Genomic DNA, 18,964 nt, shown 5'->3' on the forward strand with positions numbered 1-18,964 from the left:
AAAATACCTAATGTACATATTCTGCCTCACAATAAAAGTCAGTAGTCTCTTCTAGATTTAACTCTATGGATACGGAAAGATACATGCAAAATAAGAAGTTTGAAATAGATTGGACTGGGTAAAATATACTCTTCAAGGCCTGGGGTGCAGCTCAGTGATAGTGTGACTGTCTAGCAGACATAAAGCCTTAGGTTCAATTCTCAACACTAAAAATGATACTTCACACACACACACACACACACACACACACACACACTTATTTCTGGAACTTATGTTTTTCCTACTCTGTAGGTTTTTTTTTTTCAAAGAGACCTTTCCACATGAGAGAAAGGACTATACTCACTCAAAACATAATTGTGTAGTATTTCATCGTGTTAGTTGGAACGTGTGTGTGTGTGTGTGTGTGTCTAAGTGGAGATTAAACCGAGGGCCTTGGGCATACTAGGGAAGCTTCTTCCACTGAACTATAACCCCAACCTTATTAACCTCCTTTTTATACATTTATAGCATAAAAATGTCCAGAGCCAAATGGCCAAGTCTGGAAGCAGACAGACAGACAGACAGTTCTACAGACGGTCATCCCTGGAAACAGACAGACAGTCAGACAGTTATACAGACGGTCATCCCTGGAAACAGACAGACAGACAGACAGACAGACAGACAGACAGTTATACAGACGGTCATCCCTGGAAACAGACAGACAGACAGTTATACAGATGGTCATCCCTGGAAACAGACAGACAGACAGACAAACAGACATATACAGGCGGTCATCCCGGAAACAGACAGACAGACAGATATACAGACGGTCATCCCGGAAACAGACATACAGACAGATATACAGATGGAAGAGGTTGTATTTAGAAATAGATATGTATATACATATATGACTACAAAATTAATGAAAAATCTAGGTTATAAATATGTAGGAGGGTGGAGAGGGGGTTTATGAAAGGGTTTGGAAAGAGTAAAGGGAAGAATAAATTTTCATCTCAAAACTAAAAAAAAAAATTGAGAAACATGAACGATCAGAAAAGTGCAGAGAATTACAGAAATCACTTCTTTACCCAAAAGCCCAAATAAGTCAATGTTAGTATTTATGTCAGAAACTTGCTCCCCCTTCAGCTAGAAAGACCCGCTGGATGTGTGCCAACCTCTTCCTTGAGACCAGAGTCTCCCTTCTACCTCTTTAGTCCTCCCCATCCCCCCGGAGTTAGTCACACTCCATTCTTTCACCCCTCAGAACACTCTAAGCCTGGCAGATGGCTTTTGCATGCCATTTTCCTGCCTCGACTGGGACTCTGCCTCTTCTTTTCTCAGGGGAATCAATACCTGAGATCTCTAAGGAAATGCCTTGTAGTTGCTTCCGTGAATATATGGATACACTGTCTGCTCAGCCCATTTAAAACATTATTATGAACTATGCCTTCTTTGGAATTTTTGTCCCAATTTATGCAGATAATGGAAGATTTTATCTTTGTTACAGTCTTTACATGTTCCACTGAGAATCAGGCAGACAGGAGAAGGAGGAGGTGTTTACTGCTGCCCATCCAGGAGATCACAGCGTGTCCTTGAGATCGCCTGGCTCATGCCCTGAGTCAATGCTGCTCAGTACCTCAGAGACTCCTGCATAGGATCTTCCCAACCCCTCAGGTACACCGTCTTCTGTGCCCACCAGCACACTCTGAGAAGTTTACTGTTTCCTGTCTCTTCCCATTTTTTTCATTATGAGGGGACTGGGCCTTTTCTGGTGTGGTCTAATGTTTCATGTGACAAAAATGTCTCCCCAAGTCAACCAGAATATGGCATCCTAAATGCGCAAAAATTAGGGAGAAATGAACTGAAGTATGAAATTGTTCCACTTTCTAACCTATGGGTAGAAATGTTGGAAGAAGCATAGAGACAGAGGGGTAATGTTTTTCCTCTTACTACACATGATCTGATTATATCTAAAGGAAGGGAAGGATTGAGGTGGGGCGGATTGTGTAATAGTGACAGCTAGAATAAAATAGATTTGTGAGTCCTCCAACAGGCAGAGGGAGCCCAAGTGTGATCCCAGTCTCTCAGATCTGGCCGGCTGCTGGGGATATTCACAGTTCTATCTTATGCCATTACCTAGTGGCTGAACAGAGAGTGAACTCCCAGCCTTTGGACTCTCAGAGTCACTTCACAGAGGAGAGTGGCTAAACCAGTTACCCTCTCTGTTAGCCTGAAAGCCCTTGGGTGGAGCCATCTGTTATTTAGGGAGCGTCATCATTCCGCCTTGGCTGGACGGCAGGGAGTGCAATACAGCAGCAAAGGACCCGCCTCTGCATGTTATAGACTGAGATGCCCCAGTGAACAGATGCACCCCCACTCTGATCACTGGCAAGTGGTAACCTCAAGTCAAGACACCACAATGATTTTTTTTAAAGAAGCTTAGAAGTAGAGAATTTGGTATAAGAGGGTAGGCAGTACCAGTTTGCTGTCTGCAGCTTCCACACTTTTGGCTGAACTTCATCTCTTCTGAACGTATACAGGCTTTGCTCTCATTATTACTCCCCAGGAGTGAGTATAGTAACTTTACAACGTATTTGCATGGAATGAAACATGGCAGTTAATATATAGACAATTGACACAGAAGGGAGACTATGCACAGATTATGTACAAATAGTATTTCATTTCACAGGAGGGATGGGAGTGTCCTGAGTTTGTCATCTGTGGGGGGTCCTGGAATTAAGCCCTTGTGGATCTAAAGGATCAGCTCTCTCTAATCAGTTCTCTTCCCTCCCCGCCAAGACTGAAGGGAGCGAGTCCTCGATTATTTCATTCACTTCCACCCTTCACACTTCAAGAGGAGGCGAGGTGATCAGATAAGATATGGTGAAGAGGCTCAAAGTCAGAGAAAGAGGCTGTCTGTGTATCTGCCCGGGCTAATCAGAGGATCTGTCAAGGAGAAGTGTCCTGGAGAGTGTCCACCACAGTTAGGCAGAGGAGATAGTAACACAGAGTTGTCAGAGAACTCACTCTCTTGGAGGAGGAGGGCTTGGGTGGAACCTGAAATAGCTGGCAGCTATGAACAGGACAAGAGGAGGGGGCGGCACCTTGGGTGACAATGGAGAGATGGAGAGATGCTAAAGGGGTTGATGAACAGAACGGGGTGGGGCAGAGAAGAAAGTCTCCTAGTCAGGAGAGAGAATTATTCTAGGAGCCAAATACTACAGAATCAGAGTCTAGGGAACTATTTCATCAAATCATCTGCCAATCATTTAAAGGCTCCCTGCCTGCTAAAGCCAATGCAACGAGGAAGCCTTGAGTCCACACAACCAAACACAAGCAAGTTATTCACACCCACATAAAGAAGCAGAGTGAATGTCAAGACTCCAAATGTGACTGTTTGAAAGCATGAGGTCATCATGCCAGATTCTGTCAACAGGTAGATTTGAAGACCAATAAGGGATGTGCCCATCATGTGGGCCCTACCAGTTAACCCTTCAGGGCTGCAAGTGATCTGGGTTTTCCACTGTCAGAGCAGAAGAGGAGGGAAGGGAGCCGGGTGGAGGTAGTGCACACCTTTAATCCCAGCACTTGGGAGGCAGAGGCAGGTGGATCTCTGTGAGTTCGAGGTCAGCTTGGTCTACAAGAGCTAGTTCCAGGACAGGCTCCAAAGCTACAGAGAAACCCTGTCGAGAGAGAGAGAGAGAGAGAGAGAGAGAGAGAAAGGGACAGAGAGCATCCACATAGCCACACAGTTACTTGATTGTAGAGGGAGAACTGGAAGAGTGGAGGAGTACCCGAGTCGCTGTTGCACGCTGCATCCTCTCACAGGACGCACTAGGCACGTATGAATTCTAGAGTTGGAAACATGGGGTACATTTTTTTTTCTAGGCTGTGCCACATCAGTGGGAGTGTGAATACTGGCAAATTTCTGGGCCTCGATTTCCCCATCTATAAGATGGGGATAATGAATGCAGTTACCTCTCTAGATTCTAAGACATACCATCTGCAGAGCACGGAGTCCATGGCCTGATATGAACTGTTCAGTCATGTCTAGCTGTTATGGTGGCCGATATTGTTTTTGTTATCATCTGCCATTCTCAAGTTTACCATTATCAACAACAAAAAGACCACCCAGGAGGCCATTTATTCTGTGGTCAGCCTCGTAAAGGTCAGTGTATCATTTCCATGGCAAGAAAAAGTCATTTGTCCTGAGAGGCTTCTTCTGGAAACAAAAGGAGTCAGCTTCCGGCAGGGAAAGAATCTGTCCTGGCAAGGCCACCAGTTACCCCCTCTTTGCCAGTTCAAGCCACGCTGCTGCAGAGAGGGATACAGGTCACCTTCTGGTCACCTTATCTGTATTCCCATAGAACAGTCACTTCGATGGCATTGCATTGTGACCTGGGGCCTCGACTCCAATCTCCCACGACAAGAGGCTGGCTGGGAGCTGCTGGAGAGCAGAACGCTGGCTATTGTCCCCACAGACATGTCAGACAGTGTGATGACAAGAACCTGCTCTGGGAAGCCCTGACATCATCCTTTGGGTATGTCCACAGGACTGGCTCTGGGTAGAGAGGCCCCTTGGGGACCTTAGGCTGGCAACGGACCTCTCGCTCTCCCTTTCCCTGGAAGTGACTAGCTGAATGAGTCAGCTGTGCTTTCCTCTGCACAAATATGTAAAATTCTAAGATGAAATGAGATCATTGGAGCCCTGGTCACCTTCCCCCTGGATCCTGCACCAAGGGCTGTGAAGGAAAGGTGGGGCAGGGTATGGAAGTGCTCCTCCTGACTTTCTCCTTGTGAGTTGGGCCAGTGAACGGTAGTAGAGTTATTTTCGTCTGAGTACAGACTGACCATCCCTGACATCCTCATGAATGAGAACGAACCAGAATCTGTTTCCCAGAGGAAAGCGCCACAGATTGTTCACAGAGACGTATATGTTAACAACCCCGGCTATCGCCCCAGGAAGCGTGATGAGACCCAACAACACACTGTGGTCTATAGACCGGTGGATCCTCTAACCCAAGGGAGAACTTGCTGCTCTTAAAGGACATCGGGTTTCTTTGTTATAAGACAGATGTGAAGATGTGAACTGGTACCAGGATAACCGGGTTCCCTTTCCTCAGATTCAGGGCAGCTCAGAAATTTCCCTCGCATCTGTTGACCTGATCCTCATTAATCACAAAACACAACTAACTTCTATGCGTATTTAATACTTATCAGTTCTAGAGGTCAAATCCAAGGGACAAAGAATGTCATCCAGTGTGAACCTTATATACTTTCGTTGCCTCCTCCTTTCTTTATGGGAAAACACTCAATGTCCCTGTAGCCACCGGTCGCTGCCCCCAGCTGCCCCTCGGAGATCTTGCAAGATAACCCCAACGCCAACTGCCCGGTTCTCAGCAATGCCAGTGTCTGCCCCAATTCCAGCAGCACTAATGTCATTCAGGTTACCAGGCAGCTCTGCAGAGTCAAAGGGCCACTTTTTTTTCTTAGCACTCACTCTTTCTCCCCAAATCAGCCAGTTCCCCAACTTCCTAAACCCTACCCTGTTTTCCCCAGCATTTTCCTTCAGAAAACCATTTGACATATGTGCCATAGTGTGTTTCTTTCCCCTATGGATCATTGATACTTTGGAAATTACTTCTCAGTGAAGAATGGTCGTCTTGTCTACGAGGAAGTAAAGTCATGCCAAAGCAAGCAACCCTACCATTTGGCATCGGGCCATTGTTGTTGTGTATCTGGCTTTAAAATGTATGGTCAGTGTCAAAACTTCCAGTCTCTGACCATGGACTGGATTCTTGGTGAGCAAGAGAGTTTGATTTTAAAGTAAGACTTAGGGTCACAGACTAACGTATGATGGATAAACAGGCCTTCGGAAGCATGACAGCTGAAAACGGATGGCCCTTGCGACAGTCCTGGCAACCAGACATTGGTTTCTATATAAAAGATTATTCTAAAGGGAGCCTACCCCTGATACTATCTGGAGAGCCAGGAATTAGAGGGTGGATCACCCAAAGACACAGGATAGAACCAAACACGAACATCAAGAAAAAAGAAAGAAAGAAAGAAAGAAAGAAAGAAGAAAAGAAAAAGGAAAGCCAATGAAATGATCCCCATTGATATCCTGCTCTACTTCTAGACAGGAGCCTAGCATAATCATCCTTAGGCTTCACCCAGCAACTGATGGAAACAGATGCAAAGACCCATAGCTAAACACTACCTAGGCAGAGCTCAGGGAATCCTGTGGAAGAGGGGAAGGAAGGATTGTAGGAACCGGAGGGGTCAAGGACACCACAAGAAAACCAGGTTCACAGAGACTGTATTGATAATCAGGGAGCCTGCATGGGTCTGACCTGTGCCCTCTTTGTATATGTAATGGTTGTGTGCCTTGGCCTTCTTGTGGGACCCCTAACGATAGGGGCGGGGGCTGTCTCAAGCTCTTTTGACTGCTTTCAGAACCCCTTTTCTCCTACAGGGTTGCCTTGTCCAGCCTTAATATGAGGGGGTGATGCCTAGCCTTTCTCAACTTGATATGTCGTATTTGGTTGATACCCATGGGAGGCCTGCACTTTTCTGAAGAGAAGGAAGAGGAGTGGAGGGGTAAATGGACTTGGGAGGGGGAGGAAGGGGAAACTGTGGTCGGGATGTACAAGAGGAAGAATAAATAAAAAAAGTAAAAAATTATTTTGATAACAAGAATTTGTCTTTGACAAAAGAGTTACATATTCTAAAGCACCGATTGAATGGAAAGAGAAGTGCTGACTTAGATGGGAAACTTGGTCCAGTCCAAGACAAGATGAGAAACTTGTCCTCTGCAGCTGGAGTCCAGAGTCCTCCTACTGTTGGAGGAATCCAGCCACGTTTGGTTTAACTCAAGCCAGGGGTTAGGCAAAACACTGCTTCCTCTGGAGCCAGGGGATGCAGGATGCTCCCATCGTGTGCAGAAACTATTTAATGTTCGGTGAGCACATTAACACATGAGAAGAACCCAGGGCTTTCAGTACTAAGGTGTACCTGAGTAATAATGACCACTCATAAACCTAACAAGGCATCCCACATTCTGTAGAGGAACCATCATTCGCATGGAGACTGTGTGAGCTATGTGCCATATTCTGACCTGAAGAGGCAGTTGGGTGCACTCTGGGTGCCCATGTCTTTTCTTCCTGTTTAGTATGCCATTCCAGAATGATGCGCATGAGATCAGATTTATATATATATATAAAACTATATATATAACTATATATATATAACTATAGATTCAGAGAAGAAACTCACATTGAAAGTGGGACCAACAGTAGGCATCCTATAAGACAGACAAGTCTATGGGGAAAAAAAAGGCTTGGTGTGGTAGGTTGTTCAGCTACAAGAGGGTGACCTGGGAAGGAAGAGAAAAATGCCAGATGGGAAGGCTCTCTGTCAATAGGTCCCTCCTCGTGTTAGGAGAGGTTCTAGATAATTCTCTCTTAGATTTTAATGAAGCTTGGAGGGAGGGAGGCGACACAGTAGGCCTCTTAAGTCTGGCAGGAGCAAGGAAACACAGCTGGAGAGAGAACCACAATGTATAAACACAAACGGAACAGCACGTGGATGGAGCCGGGGAAACACACAGAGGTCGTGAGGCTGATGAAAAAAACCATCACACTAACGCATCTGCACCTCGCCATAGAAGGGATGTGGTCCCCGGGGGGAGCAGGCCCACGAGCAAGCTGGGTCGTCTTTGCTCCTGGGAGGGCTCCAGCTGTTGTTCCTGCAGCTGGTCTCCAAGCAGCCTTATGATGTTTCCTCATGCCTGTTCCCTTGTTTGTGAGACTCCAGAGTACAGAAGGGGACACGAGGATGGGGGGCAGGGAGGGATGAGGGTTCTATTCTCTAAGGCTAGCACTGACTTCGAGGATTTCCTTGGACTAAAGCAAATGTATGTTTAACCCTACCACACCCCAGTCTCACGTTTAACCCTCGGCTCTTTTTATGCATCACTCAGACCCTGAACGGCTACCACACTTAGCAACTTTTACTACAACACTAAAGTTACTAAATTGACTTGTCGGCTCTGATCACTGAACAAGAGATTAGAGTGGGATCTGACACATTAGAAGAGACTCTGTAGATAGTCAGTGAAGATATGCATGCATGCAAAGGCAACCTTAGCTAGCCCATCAGTTTAAATCATCACACGTATCGAATGCAAGTGTGCGTTTTCCTTTGAAGTAGGAGCCACAGGACCTATGGCGTGTGAATCTCTACCTTTGCATTACTGGTGGCCCCTCAGTTCAGCAGTTAGCAGGAGAAGTTGTCACTTTCCACCACCTAACTCATCCATTCTTATTCCTATCTTGATGAATGATGACATCACTACCTTGATCAAGAGAAAGAGAAGCCTGTGTGTTGAAAGGCGATCTGCAATCGAGTTATGCAATGTTGATCATGTCAGACTCTCATAGGCAGGACGTTCTCCAGCTTGTCAGCTTTCCTCAGACAAGTGTGTCAGCGTTGCAGTAGAGTTTTTTCATCTCTCACAAGCCCACTGCACACCACAGACACAGTCCAGTCTGCAGGCACAGCCTGACGCTGTACACACACACACACACACACACACACACACACACACACAGGGGTGCATGCACAGCCTGACCCTGTACACACATACATACACACAGGGGTTCATGCACAGCCTGACCCTGTACACACAAACACACACACACACACACATACACATACGGGTGGGTGCGTGTGTGCCCACACACGTACTTACACACACACACTCAGCTTTGCCTCACCAGAACCCTTCCTGTGCTCACCACTACCTTTTTTGTATCCCTCAAAAATTACGTTTTCTCTAGCTAGGGTGTTAGAAAAACGGTTTTATCAAGTTTTTTGAGGAGAAGAACACTGAAGTTTGAGCTCTCTGCTTGAAAACATGCTGTAAACTGCTTCCAGCACTTAGTCAGCACTTTCTACTCTGCCCTCCTCACCCCCACCTCTCTTTCTTCAGTGCTTGACTGAGACTCAGTGTGGATTATTGGTGGGCTCCTGATGAGCATTGAATGAGACTTTAGTGCGTGCGCTCTCTCTCTCCCTCTCCCTCTCTCTCTCTCTCTGTGTGTGTGTGTGTGGTATACATGTATGCAGTATGTGAGGAGATCAGATGAGGTGTCAGTCCCAGATTTTTCCTCAGGCACCCTCCACCTTGTATTTTGAGGCAGGGTCTCTCACTGAACCTGGAGTTTGTTGATTTGGCTAGACTAACTGGCCAGTGAGCCCCAGGGTCCTTTTATCTCCCCTTCTCCAGCAGTAGAATTACAGGTCTGTCCCTCTGTACCTGTCTTTTAATGTGGGCTCTGGGCACCGAACTAGGTTTTCATGTTGGTGCGACAAGTATTTTTACCAATGGAACAGTTGCCCTCGCCCCATCTTCATTCTTTGCATCAATTATTTGAGACTATTTATAGCAAACAACCCCAAGACATAGCAAAACTTACAGATGAGGCGGTCGAGTCACAGTAAGATGAAGTGACAGTGTCTACAGGTGTGTGACCTAGAGTCACCAAACTACAGTTCAAAGCCAGCCTGATGCATTCCAAAGCTCTGGTTTGTGGTCACAGGTGCAGCTCAGTGGCTGGGCCCTTTCCTTAGAATTTGTGAGGCCCTGGGTTTGATCACCAGTATAAAACAAACAAACAAACCACAAAGAAAGAGAGAGACCCAAACAACAACAACCTTAGAAAACAAACAACAAAACAAGCCTCCTGCTTGCCTCCTACAGCTTCTCAGCAAGCTGGATCAGAGGCAAACTGAATCCAAGTAAGGGCATGGAACCAACAAACTTTAAGAATAGAATCACAGCCGGGCGGTGGTGGTGCACGCCTTTAATCCCAGCACTCAGGAGGCAGAGGCAGGCGGATCTCTGTGAGTTCGAGGCCAGCCTGGACTACAAGAGCTAGTTCCAGGACAGGAACCAAAAGCTACGGAGAAACCCTGTCTCAAAAAATCCAAAAAAAAAAAAAAAAAAAAAGAATAGAATCACAAACTCCTCCTTTCTAAGAGAAGAAGCAGACAGGCTTCTAGTAAATGTAAAGGAGAGAGGAAGAGACAATATCCCATATATAGAAGTTAAGTTGAAAAGTGGAGTGCGGGTCAGAGACACTTAGAACCACAGCAAGCCAACGCCACATGTGGCTGGAGATTCATGAACTGTGACATGGAGGAGGAGGAGAATTTCCAGCTTGGGGCAGACCATACAGCTGATATAAGATAAAAATTTGAGTATCATGTAACTATGAGTGTCACCATAAAAGCCATGAAAGAACAACCTCAGAGATGTGCACGAGGAAGCTCATGAAGCTGATCACGATACCACGTTTAACAATTTCCATCACTCAGAAAAATTTCAAAGGTAATTAATTGTCAATTATTTAAAATGCATTCAGACAAATCATTCTTGACTTATGGTGAAGTGACTTTCAATAATGCAAAAGCTGGAGTCTTTCAGGAGGAACATTACTGAGAAATTTGAATTTTGATCTTTTTCCTGGGTCAGTTCTACCCTCCCCACTACAGTTGCTAGTGGCAACTGTACACAGACCTGTGGTCACAGCGTGAACAAACCACTCCCCACAGTGTTTCAAGGCCGATGCTCTAGGCCGGGATTCTCAGGGGCAGTAAATATATTTTCGGTTTGGGAACTGTCTATTTGCACATGACATCATCATGACTCAAGGAGCAATCTGCATGGTTTGACATTTAAATCAGACCAATACAGGACAAAAACAGTAGAGAGCAATATTAGTTATGAATGTGCTAACAGGATCGCTGTTGGTCAAATGTGGGGCTCCCCTTTCCACAGTGTGGAGTTATTGCAGGGAAACAGATGGTACCCAACCAGGGGACCCTTCTCAGCCTATATACTGGTCTCACAGTAGGCAGAGTGCAAGGAGGTGTTCATTTCCAGATTTCACTGAAGATCCAGAAGGTGATGAAGTGTTACTCATCTAAGCTTCTACAACAAGTTTCACTGGAACACAGCCATGCCTGTTTAGTTGTTGCTATGGTTCACGTCCCCACTACAAGGGGGGGGGGCGTTGTGAGACACCGAGCTTATAGCTTACTATATGGCCCTTTAAGAAAAAGAGCCTTGCTTAGAGAATAGTGGAGGATGGAGGGGGGCAACAAGCAAGATTAAGGGACATGCCATAGAGGACTCCTCTTAGTGACAACCTCTTCCTGGACTGTTAGAACACTAAATAAATGCCATAACATGCCGACAAATGAGGAAATTGATCCAGACTTATAAGTAAAATGTGAGCAATTTCTAAGCACAGAATCATGAAAGGCTGCTTCCAGGAATGTCAGGGTGATTTGGAAGGAAGCGATGCCACCAGACTGTCACAGGCAGCAATGATCTTTCCACGTCATTGATGTTTTACACCCTTTATGAGCATTTGACTCAGTGTCTTCTTCCAATTACCCTGAGGGAAGACATGTCCTCATACAACCTATACCAAAATCACCTGCCGTGTATGAAGGCAGGGGATTGTAGAGTTCCAGCCAACAGAGAAATGGAATGAAAACATGCACTCATCCAGCAGCTGTAGGAATGCAGATAAGTGTAATATAGACAGCATGACATGTTCTCACGTCACCTTTAGCAGGCAGGGTCTGCTGTCCACCCTAGTCTGACCATAAGCTCACTGCCTCCTGGCTGTTCTAAACCACTGTCAACCTATCAGTAATAACAGGATTCTATTAAGCAAGAGACATATGATTATCCAGTCATCTCGCATGACATCATTTATTGCATATATATGAATTTATATACCTTATGCATAATTTTATACATAAGGCAGGTGTTTCTATGACTCCTCAAAAAAGAACCACCCTGCTAGATATAGGTAGTAAAATTTTATTTTATTTGGTATACTATACTATATCATCTGTATAATTTGTATCAAATTGATATAACCTAAAAATGTAAATACATATTGTAATTGTTATATAAAGTAAAAAAAACTGTTGAAATGAGGTGCACACGTACAGTTCTATGATGACATTGATCATATAATATATAAACTTTCAATTATCAGTCATTGCACAAAGTGGAGCTGGAAACATGTCTCATTTGTAGACATTTCCCCTTAAACAATAAATTGTGTTGAGGGACATTCAGGGTCTGGGTAAATGGAAAGGGATCTTGTGTTTCTGACCCGGAAGAATCTGTGTGCTTTAAGCATATGGATTATGGATCTACTGCACATTAGCCTATAAATGTGTTGTATTCTCAAACTAATTTTGACAGGAGTAAGTTAGCCTATGAGAAATTGTTCCTAAGTGTTATCTCCAATACACCTCTGTAAGTAGCCAGGAAACAATAGACAAAGCAGACCCATGGAAAGAAACTTCCGAAGACAAAGGTCAAATCCAGTTGTAAAATACATGACAAGACTCTGGACAAAATAAAATTACATGTGCCCCTTAATCTAAGCCCTGAAATCTTTTCAGAGGCACTCAGATTTTAAATTTGAAAATGAGGGTGTGTATATGAAGAAGCAGGTAAAAAAAAAAGTCCATATTATTGAGCTGGAAGATAGTCTCAACTAAAACAAATGCAGAAACTATGAAGAAAAAGATGAACAGATGAGAGGGAAACTTGAAAGTGCTCTGTGTAGAACCAGGACGCACAAGGCAACAGACTGCTAAAATGTCCGCCACACTAGCGATAGCGGTTTTTCTCGTACAGGTAGCGCATACACGGAGAAACACAGGCGGCAGGAAGGAAAGAGGAAAGGCTACCAGTTGGGAAGGTGCAATGTCGGTAGAGACTAAAGGTGCAGATTAAAAATTTTCCACCTATACTAGCCAAGTGACAACTTTATAGTCATGGAACAGGACATTCCAAGAAACAATGGCATTTTCTCCCCAGACTTTTGTCCTGGCTCTAGGAAGGATCTACCCGAGCAGTGATGGGAGCGTGCTCTCCTAGACCTGTAGGTCAAGTTCCAAAGCCCAAGACATTCAATGCGGAGACCGTATGTGAAGAGGACAGACAACCGCTGTGAGATGTCTGAGTGGGCACTGGGAGAGGAGTCAGTGACTCTCCTGGAGTTCCGATTTCCACAGTTACACATTCCAATGGTCTCTGCATGGATGGCTGAGACCGAGACATAAAGCAACTCAAAGGCACCTCACAATAAATGTAGTTTAGAATAAGTTGTCCTTACATGTGCACTTTTGACAACACATTGAAACCTTTAAATATCTATTGGTAAGTAATACCTTTCGTGTCCCCAGACACTGCCTGCAGGTCTAATTAGAAGAAAGTCAGTTTGCCCATAGGAATGTTCATCTCCCTACTCCACTCCCCTCTGTTTACCCAGGGCCCAACTTCAGCATAGCTCAGATGAACTCTGTGCTTGCAGACTGGATCCACCTGGGGTCAGCCGGTCTAAAGGTCTGTGAAATGAGCTAAGGCAGTTTCTGAGGGAACTGGTGAGTGCATCACCTCCTTGAGTGTTTAACCTTGGGCATGACGTAAGAATTGTCAGTTTGCCACGTGTCATAACATGAGTTTTGCTTGTGAAAGCCTGGGCATTGCTATCTTCATCCCAACCCTAGAACACAGCAGCCAAACGATTTCCATTGTCCTAGTTTGCTCCCCATCTCTCTCTCATTGGTTAACTTGGTTTTTAAGATCTCACTTGAAGCTCAGATTGGTCCAGAGCTGACGATGGAGCCCAGGCTGGCCTTGAACTCGTGGCGATCCTCCCATCTTAGCCTCTCTAGCACTGGGATTGCGGCTGTGAGACTTCCTTACTGACTGCTCTCATCTAACTTTTCTTGTCTCTGCCTCCTTAACATAGGAAGCTAAAGTCAGTGGACCTCTGGGCATGGGGAACACACTTGAGAAGCACTCCATGGCACGGCTCATCCAGTGAGCTGCTTAGAGCAGGCTTCCTACCTTGCCAGAGCTGTGACTGCCCTGGGTTTCACAAGTGTGGTACAGGCATGCCTCCCCCAAGCCCAGCTACCTTTTATAGCCTCTTTTACTGAGGAATCCATAGGCAGGATGTTCTTCTCCACCAGTTCCAAGGGCCCTGGGCGGAGAGCAATCTTTTCATTGAGGTCATCTGCGAGGCGGGCTCTTTTCAGCTTCATCTGAGCAGTTGGGATGGATCTTTCTGCCGTGGAGGCTGCAAGGTGGAAACAGGCAGGGGCCGTTTTAGAATTTGATGTCATTTTGTTTGGTTCGCTTTCTTGGCCGGTGGCTACAAAACCCTGTGTCACACCATGCCCTACATCCTGATAATGTTTCAATGCAAGCCTCATCACTTCACAGGGATTAGCTCCAGAGAGCAGACACTTCCAAATAAAGGCAAATGAAGAGGCACGGGAAAACTGGAGAAACTCGCCTTGAGAGGATCTGTTTTTTTTTTTTTTTTTTTTTTTAAAAATGCAATTTGGCAATTTTGTAAGCAAGCCGTCTATGGATCCATGCGGCTGGTTTGACCCTAGGTTGCTGGCTTTTGAGAATGACTGGCATAGGCGGGGCCGGCAGTATACACCATCGCTTGTTGAGAGTTATAAGGGGGAGTGGAACCTTCTGGGGCTTTTAGACTTGTCAATGCTGTGATACTGATTGGGGGTCAAATGTGATGACACACTGTAAAAGGCAAAAAAAGAAATCCTTTGAAACTGAAATTTTAACTAAACAGAAGGAGTTTTAAAAAGAAACTGAATTTTATCCAACAGGCAGTTTCTCATCATTTGGAGGGTGGAAAAGGTGAGGTACAGGGTTCTAAATTCTCCCCTTTATGGCTGACCCCAAATGTTCTCATTAGGGTGAGCTGTGAGTGATTTCCGTAAAAACAAAATAAGGAAAATCTAGCCAACCTGTGGCTCCGGTGGAGAAATGCAGGGTCTGTCGTAACATGCTGAGCTGGAAAGATGAGGCGTTAATAGACAGCTCTCCCAACCCTCTATTCAGACCTGGGGTCTGTGACTGGGCATTTTCTTACACAGCAGAGAAATCCCGCAACCAGCCCCTGGCCATGCTTGCCTAGAAACTCCCCAGGTAACAGCAGGAGTGCTGGGGCCGCCAAGCTGATGCAGCAGGTAAGAGCACTGACTGCTCTCAAGGGACTCTGCTTCAGTTCCCAGCACCTATGTCAGTGGCTCACAATTGCCCGGGGGATCTGACACTTTCTTCTGGATTCTACCAGCACTCTCCTCCTGCCCTCGCCGACACTTGTAATGAAACAGTAAAATAAATCTTTAGAAAAGAATGTGGCTCTCCAGCTCCTGGCTGGACTCCACTTCCCAATTCAACCCTGCCGTAGCCTCTTCTCTTCTCGCATCTGCCCTCAATGTCTCAGCCTGCCGTGAACGGACCCACTCATTTTCTGGACAGAGTGCTTTCCTTGCCAATCCCTGCAGGTGACCCCTGCTCCCTTCTGCCCTCACGGCATACTGTGCTGCCTTTTGCAATCTGTTTCCTATATCCTGTCCCGTCCTGAGTGAGAAACTCAGGAGAGAGGAGCCCTTTTGGTCTTAGTGGGTCTTTGTACTCTGGGAAACTAATCCTTACTCCTTGCTGGGGAGACTAGAAGGCTCTGTGGAAGAGACAAGCCACAGAATCAAGGGCTGGTGTGATGGAGAACTTGATAGTGATGGCAACGATGAAAGAAGCAAGTGTTTTAAAGAGCTGGGCAGGAAAGCTAGGCAAGCATTGAGTCACACTGCACCTCTCAGGCCTTCTCAACCGTGGCGCCCTCTGTGTACGTGGGATCCCAAATGCCCTGGCTATGCATGAGAAAATGAGACTAGCAGGGAACTCCTCATGCTGCCCCAGTCTTTGCGTTCTCTGTTTTTATTATTAGATCAATACATTTTCTTCCCAGAACTGGGCCACGAATGCGCACATTTACATGTTTAGTTTGTCTTCCCAGAATTTGTCTAAAAATCCTGGTTTGCTTTCTGTTGTTTTCACTAAACATCCTCTACGCTTTTTCTTATTGACTCATTATTCTTCAAAACCCTAGCTGTGGTGGCTATGTGATATTAAACTAGACAGAGGGTCCCCAGTTTACTTGGGGGTCCCCTATTGTTGGACATTTTACCAGTTTCAATGTTTTCCCCTCCAAATATAGCTCTGTGCTAAACACATTGCATCCAAACCTTTACAAACGCAAGTTAGACACACGGTCAAGGGGTTTGGCACACTCTGCCAAGCTGCCCTGTAAACTGACCTGGCTGCATCCCACCAACAGAGTACAAATGTGGCGTTTTTGCCACAAACAATATTTATTTTTATCTTTTTAAATTTCTTTTTATTGAGCTGTATATTTTTCTTCATTTCCCTCCCTTCCTCTCCCCTCCCCTTCTACTCTCTCTCAAAGTCCCCATGCTCCCAATTTACTCAGGAGGTCTTGTCTTTTTCTATTTCCCATGTAGATTCGATACATGTATGTCTCTCTTAGGGTCCTCTTTGTTGTCTAGGTTCTCTGGAATTGTGAATTGTAGGCTGGTTTTTCTTTGTTTTATGTCTAAAAACCACTTATGAATGAGTACATATTATATTTGTCTTTCTGGGTCTGGGTTACCACACTCAAAATGATGTTTTCTAGATCCATTCATTTGCCCACAAATGGAGTACCACACAGTGGGAAAAAACAATATTTTCATTTGCTAACTCAACCATTGAAAATCTGTATCACAATTAAATGACATTTCTTGCACAATTTGCATAGCTATAATTTTGTGCCAACATGACAGCAGCTCCCAGAGTCTTCATAGATGCCACTGTAAAGGAGGTAAGAATTTTGTCACTTGTGCCCAAGAGCCCTTAGGGTTCTTCAGAGCCTCCCCTTCAGATTCTGTGCTGCCTTCTCTCTACCTTACAGCGTCTCACTCACTCCATGGTGGCAGAAAGGTCAGGAAACCAGAAGGATGGAGAAGATGTTGATCAAAGAGAAAAGACACAACTTCCTCTCTATTTCAGGAACTTTTCTACCCTGTACAGCTTGCATCCAGACTTGGAAGGAAATTCATATTCTAGAGAGAGCACCCTGGTGCTGGGTGCATGCTGCACCTCCACCTTAAATGCCCCTTCATCTTCCTGAACCTGGACCATACTTCACATCTCAGCTCCTTCCCTTCCCTTCTGCAGTCTATTCTGAGTCTGATGTCTCCCTTCTGAGGCCTCCTCCGTGCATTCCCACCACCGTGTGTGTTTTCCATGCATTCCCACCACCGTGTGTGCTCTCTATGCATTCCCACCACCGTTTGTGCTCTCTATGCATTCCCACCACCGTGCACGCTCTCTGTGCATTCCCACCACCGTGCGTGCTCTCTATGCATTCCCACCACCGTTCATGCTCTCTATGCATTCCCACCACCGTGCACGCTCTCTGTGCATTCCCACCACCGTTCGTGTTTTCCATGCATTCCCACCACCGTGTGTGTTTTCCGTGCATTCCCACCACTGTGCGTGTTCTCAGTGCATTCCCACCACCGTGCATGCTCTCCATGCTTTCCCACCACTGTGCGTGTTTTCCGTGCATTCCCACCACCGTGCGTGTTTCAGTGCATTCCCACCACCGTGTGTGTTTCAGTGCATTCCCACCACTGTGCATGCTCTCCGTGCATTTCCACCACCGTGCATGCTCTCTATGCATTTGCAACATGCATTTTCTCTATTGTGCTGGGTGGCGAATGCTAATACTCTTGTCTTTCTTCTCTGTTACCCTGAAGGGTTCACTAAGGGCAGATATCCACATCTTGATCATCTCTGCACTGACAATGTCAGCCAAACCCTTGCAACCCTCAGTGCAGCACTTTCCCACTGATTAAAGAGTTCACAGAAAATGTCCAAGTAGAGGATGAGCCTCTCTGAAGCTGGTACCAGAGGGCAGAGCATTCCCATTGCAGGAAGGCCTCTGCTCCCCTCAGGTGTCAGACTAAGATGGCAACTAGGTATTTACTTTGTTTCCTATTTCCCAACATGATCAGGACCCTTTAAGACAGTTCCTCAAGTTGTGGTGACCTCCATTCATACAATTATTTTTGTTGCTACTTCCTAAGAGTAATTTTGTTACCGTTATGGGTCATAATGTAAATACCTGTGTTTTCTGATGCTGGTAGAGGACCCTTGTGTAAAGGCCATTTGAACCCCAAAGAGGTTGCAGCCCGCAGACTGAGAAGCGCTGCACTGGAACAAGAAGGCATCCACAGGGCAGAATTGAGCTGCTATGTGATGACTATGGGAACAACTAGATGAACTCCCCATGAGGACAGAGGAGGACTCTCTGTAGGTGCTCAGCAAAATGATGGAGCTGCCTGGCCTTAGGGTCAGGAATGGTGTAGGTGAGGCAGGAAATCAAATCTGAAGCAAATGTGTGACTTTCTAAGTCTTCTATGTGGCTACGAATGACTGGATGACTGTTCAAAGATGCCCCAATGCAAAGCTGGTATATATATATATATATATATATATATATATGCCTGTGTGTATGTATATATACATATATACATGCATATATATCTGGTTTAGAAAGATTTTTATTTTATTAATTCATTTATCTTTAGAGAGTCTTTTAAAGGGACTTAACACATACAGAGACAGGAAGCTCTAGGGGAAATAGCCCGTCATTGTTTGTGATTTAGGTAGCCTTACCTTGGAGAATGTGCATATTAATCAGGCTGCCACGATCAGACCTGTTTCTGCCCTTGTGCTTTAGGGAATCTTCAGTCTGTAGAACAAAAGCACAAAACTCTCAATTTCTCTCCAAAGGAAAAAGTACTCTATAAGTAGCAAATGGAAAATACTCCCCTTTCTCCATGTTTTTGCAAAGAAACACAAAATTTCCCCTTAGAATTTCAGTATGGAAAAGAAGGGCAGAGGGGTGAAAAGCCTGGGCCCAAGTCAAGGGCTCTAAACATAAACACAAAGGCAGCCTAGCGATGTTCATATGGCAGTTGACCTGCAGTCATTTTG

General features: G+C 45.4%; 1 protein-coding gene across 2 annotated transcripts in view; it reads right to left on the bottom strand.

Annotated features, from left to right (window-relative positions):
* Myocd (myocardin) overlaps positions 1 to 18,719 on the bottom strand; it is a 47,426-nt gene extending 28,707 nt beyond the window's left edge. For both annotated transcript variants that reach the window (XM_057775490.1, XM_057775489.1), the window contains exons 1-2: positions 18,644 to 18,719; positions 14,001 to 14,162 (exon numbers count right to left, since the gene is read on the bottom strand). In XM_057775490.1, the coding sequence (XP_057631473.1) occupies positions 14,001 to 14,162; positions 18,644 to 18,659 (178 nt within the window). In that variant the 5' untranslated portion in view covers positions 18,660 to 18,719. The remainder of the gene's footprint in view (positions 1 to 14,000; positions 14,163 to 18,643) is intronic.
* Between the last annotated feature and the right edge of the window lie 245 nt (positions 18,720 to 18,964).

This window comes from Chionomys nivalis, chromosome 7 (genome assembly GCF_950005125.1).
Source record: "Chionomys nivalis chromosome 7, mChiNiv1.1, whole genome shotgun sequence".
NCBI classification, from domain to species: Eukaryota; Metazoa; Chordata; class Mammalia; order Rodentia; family Cricetidae; genus Chionomys; species Chionomys nivalis.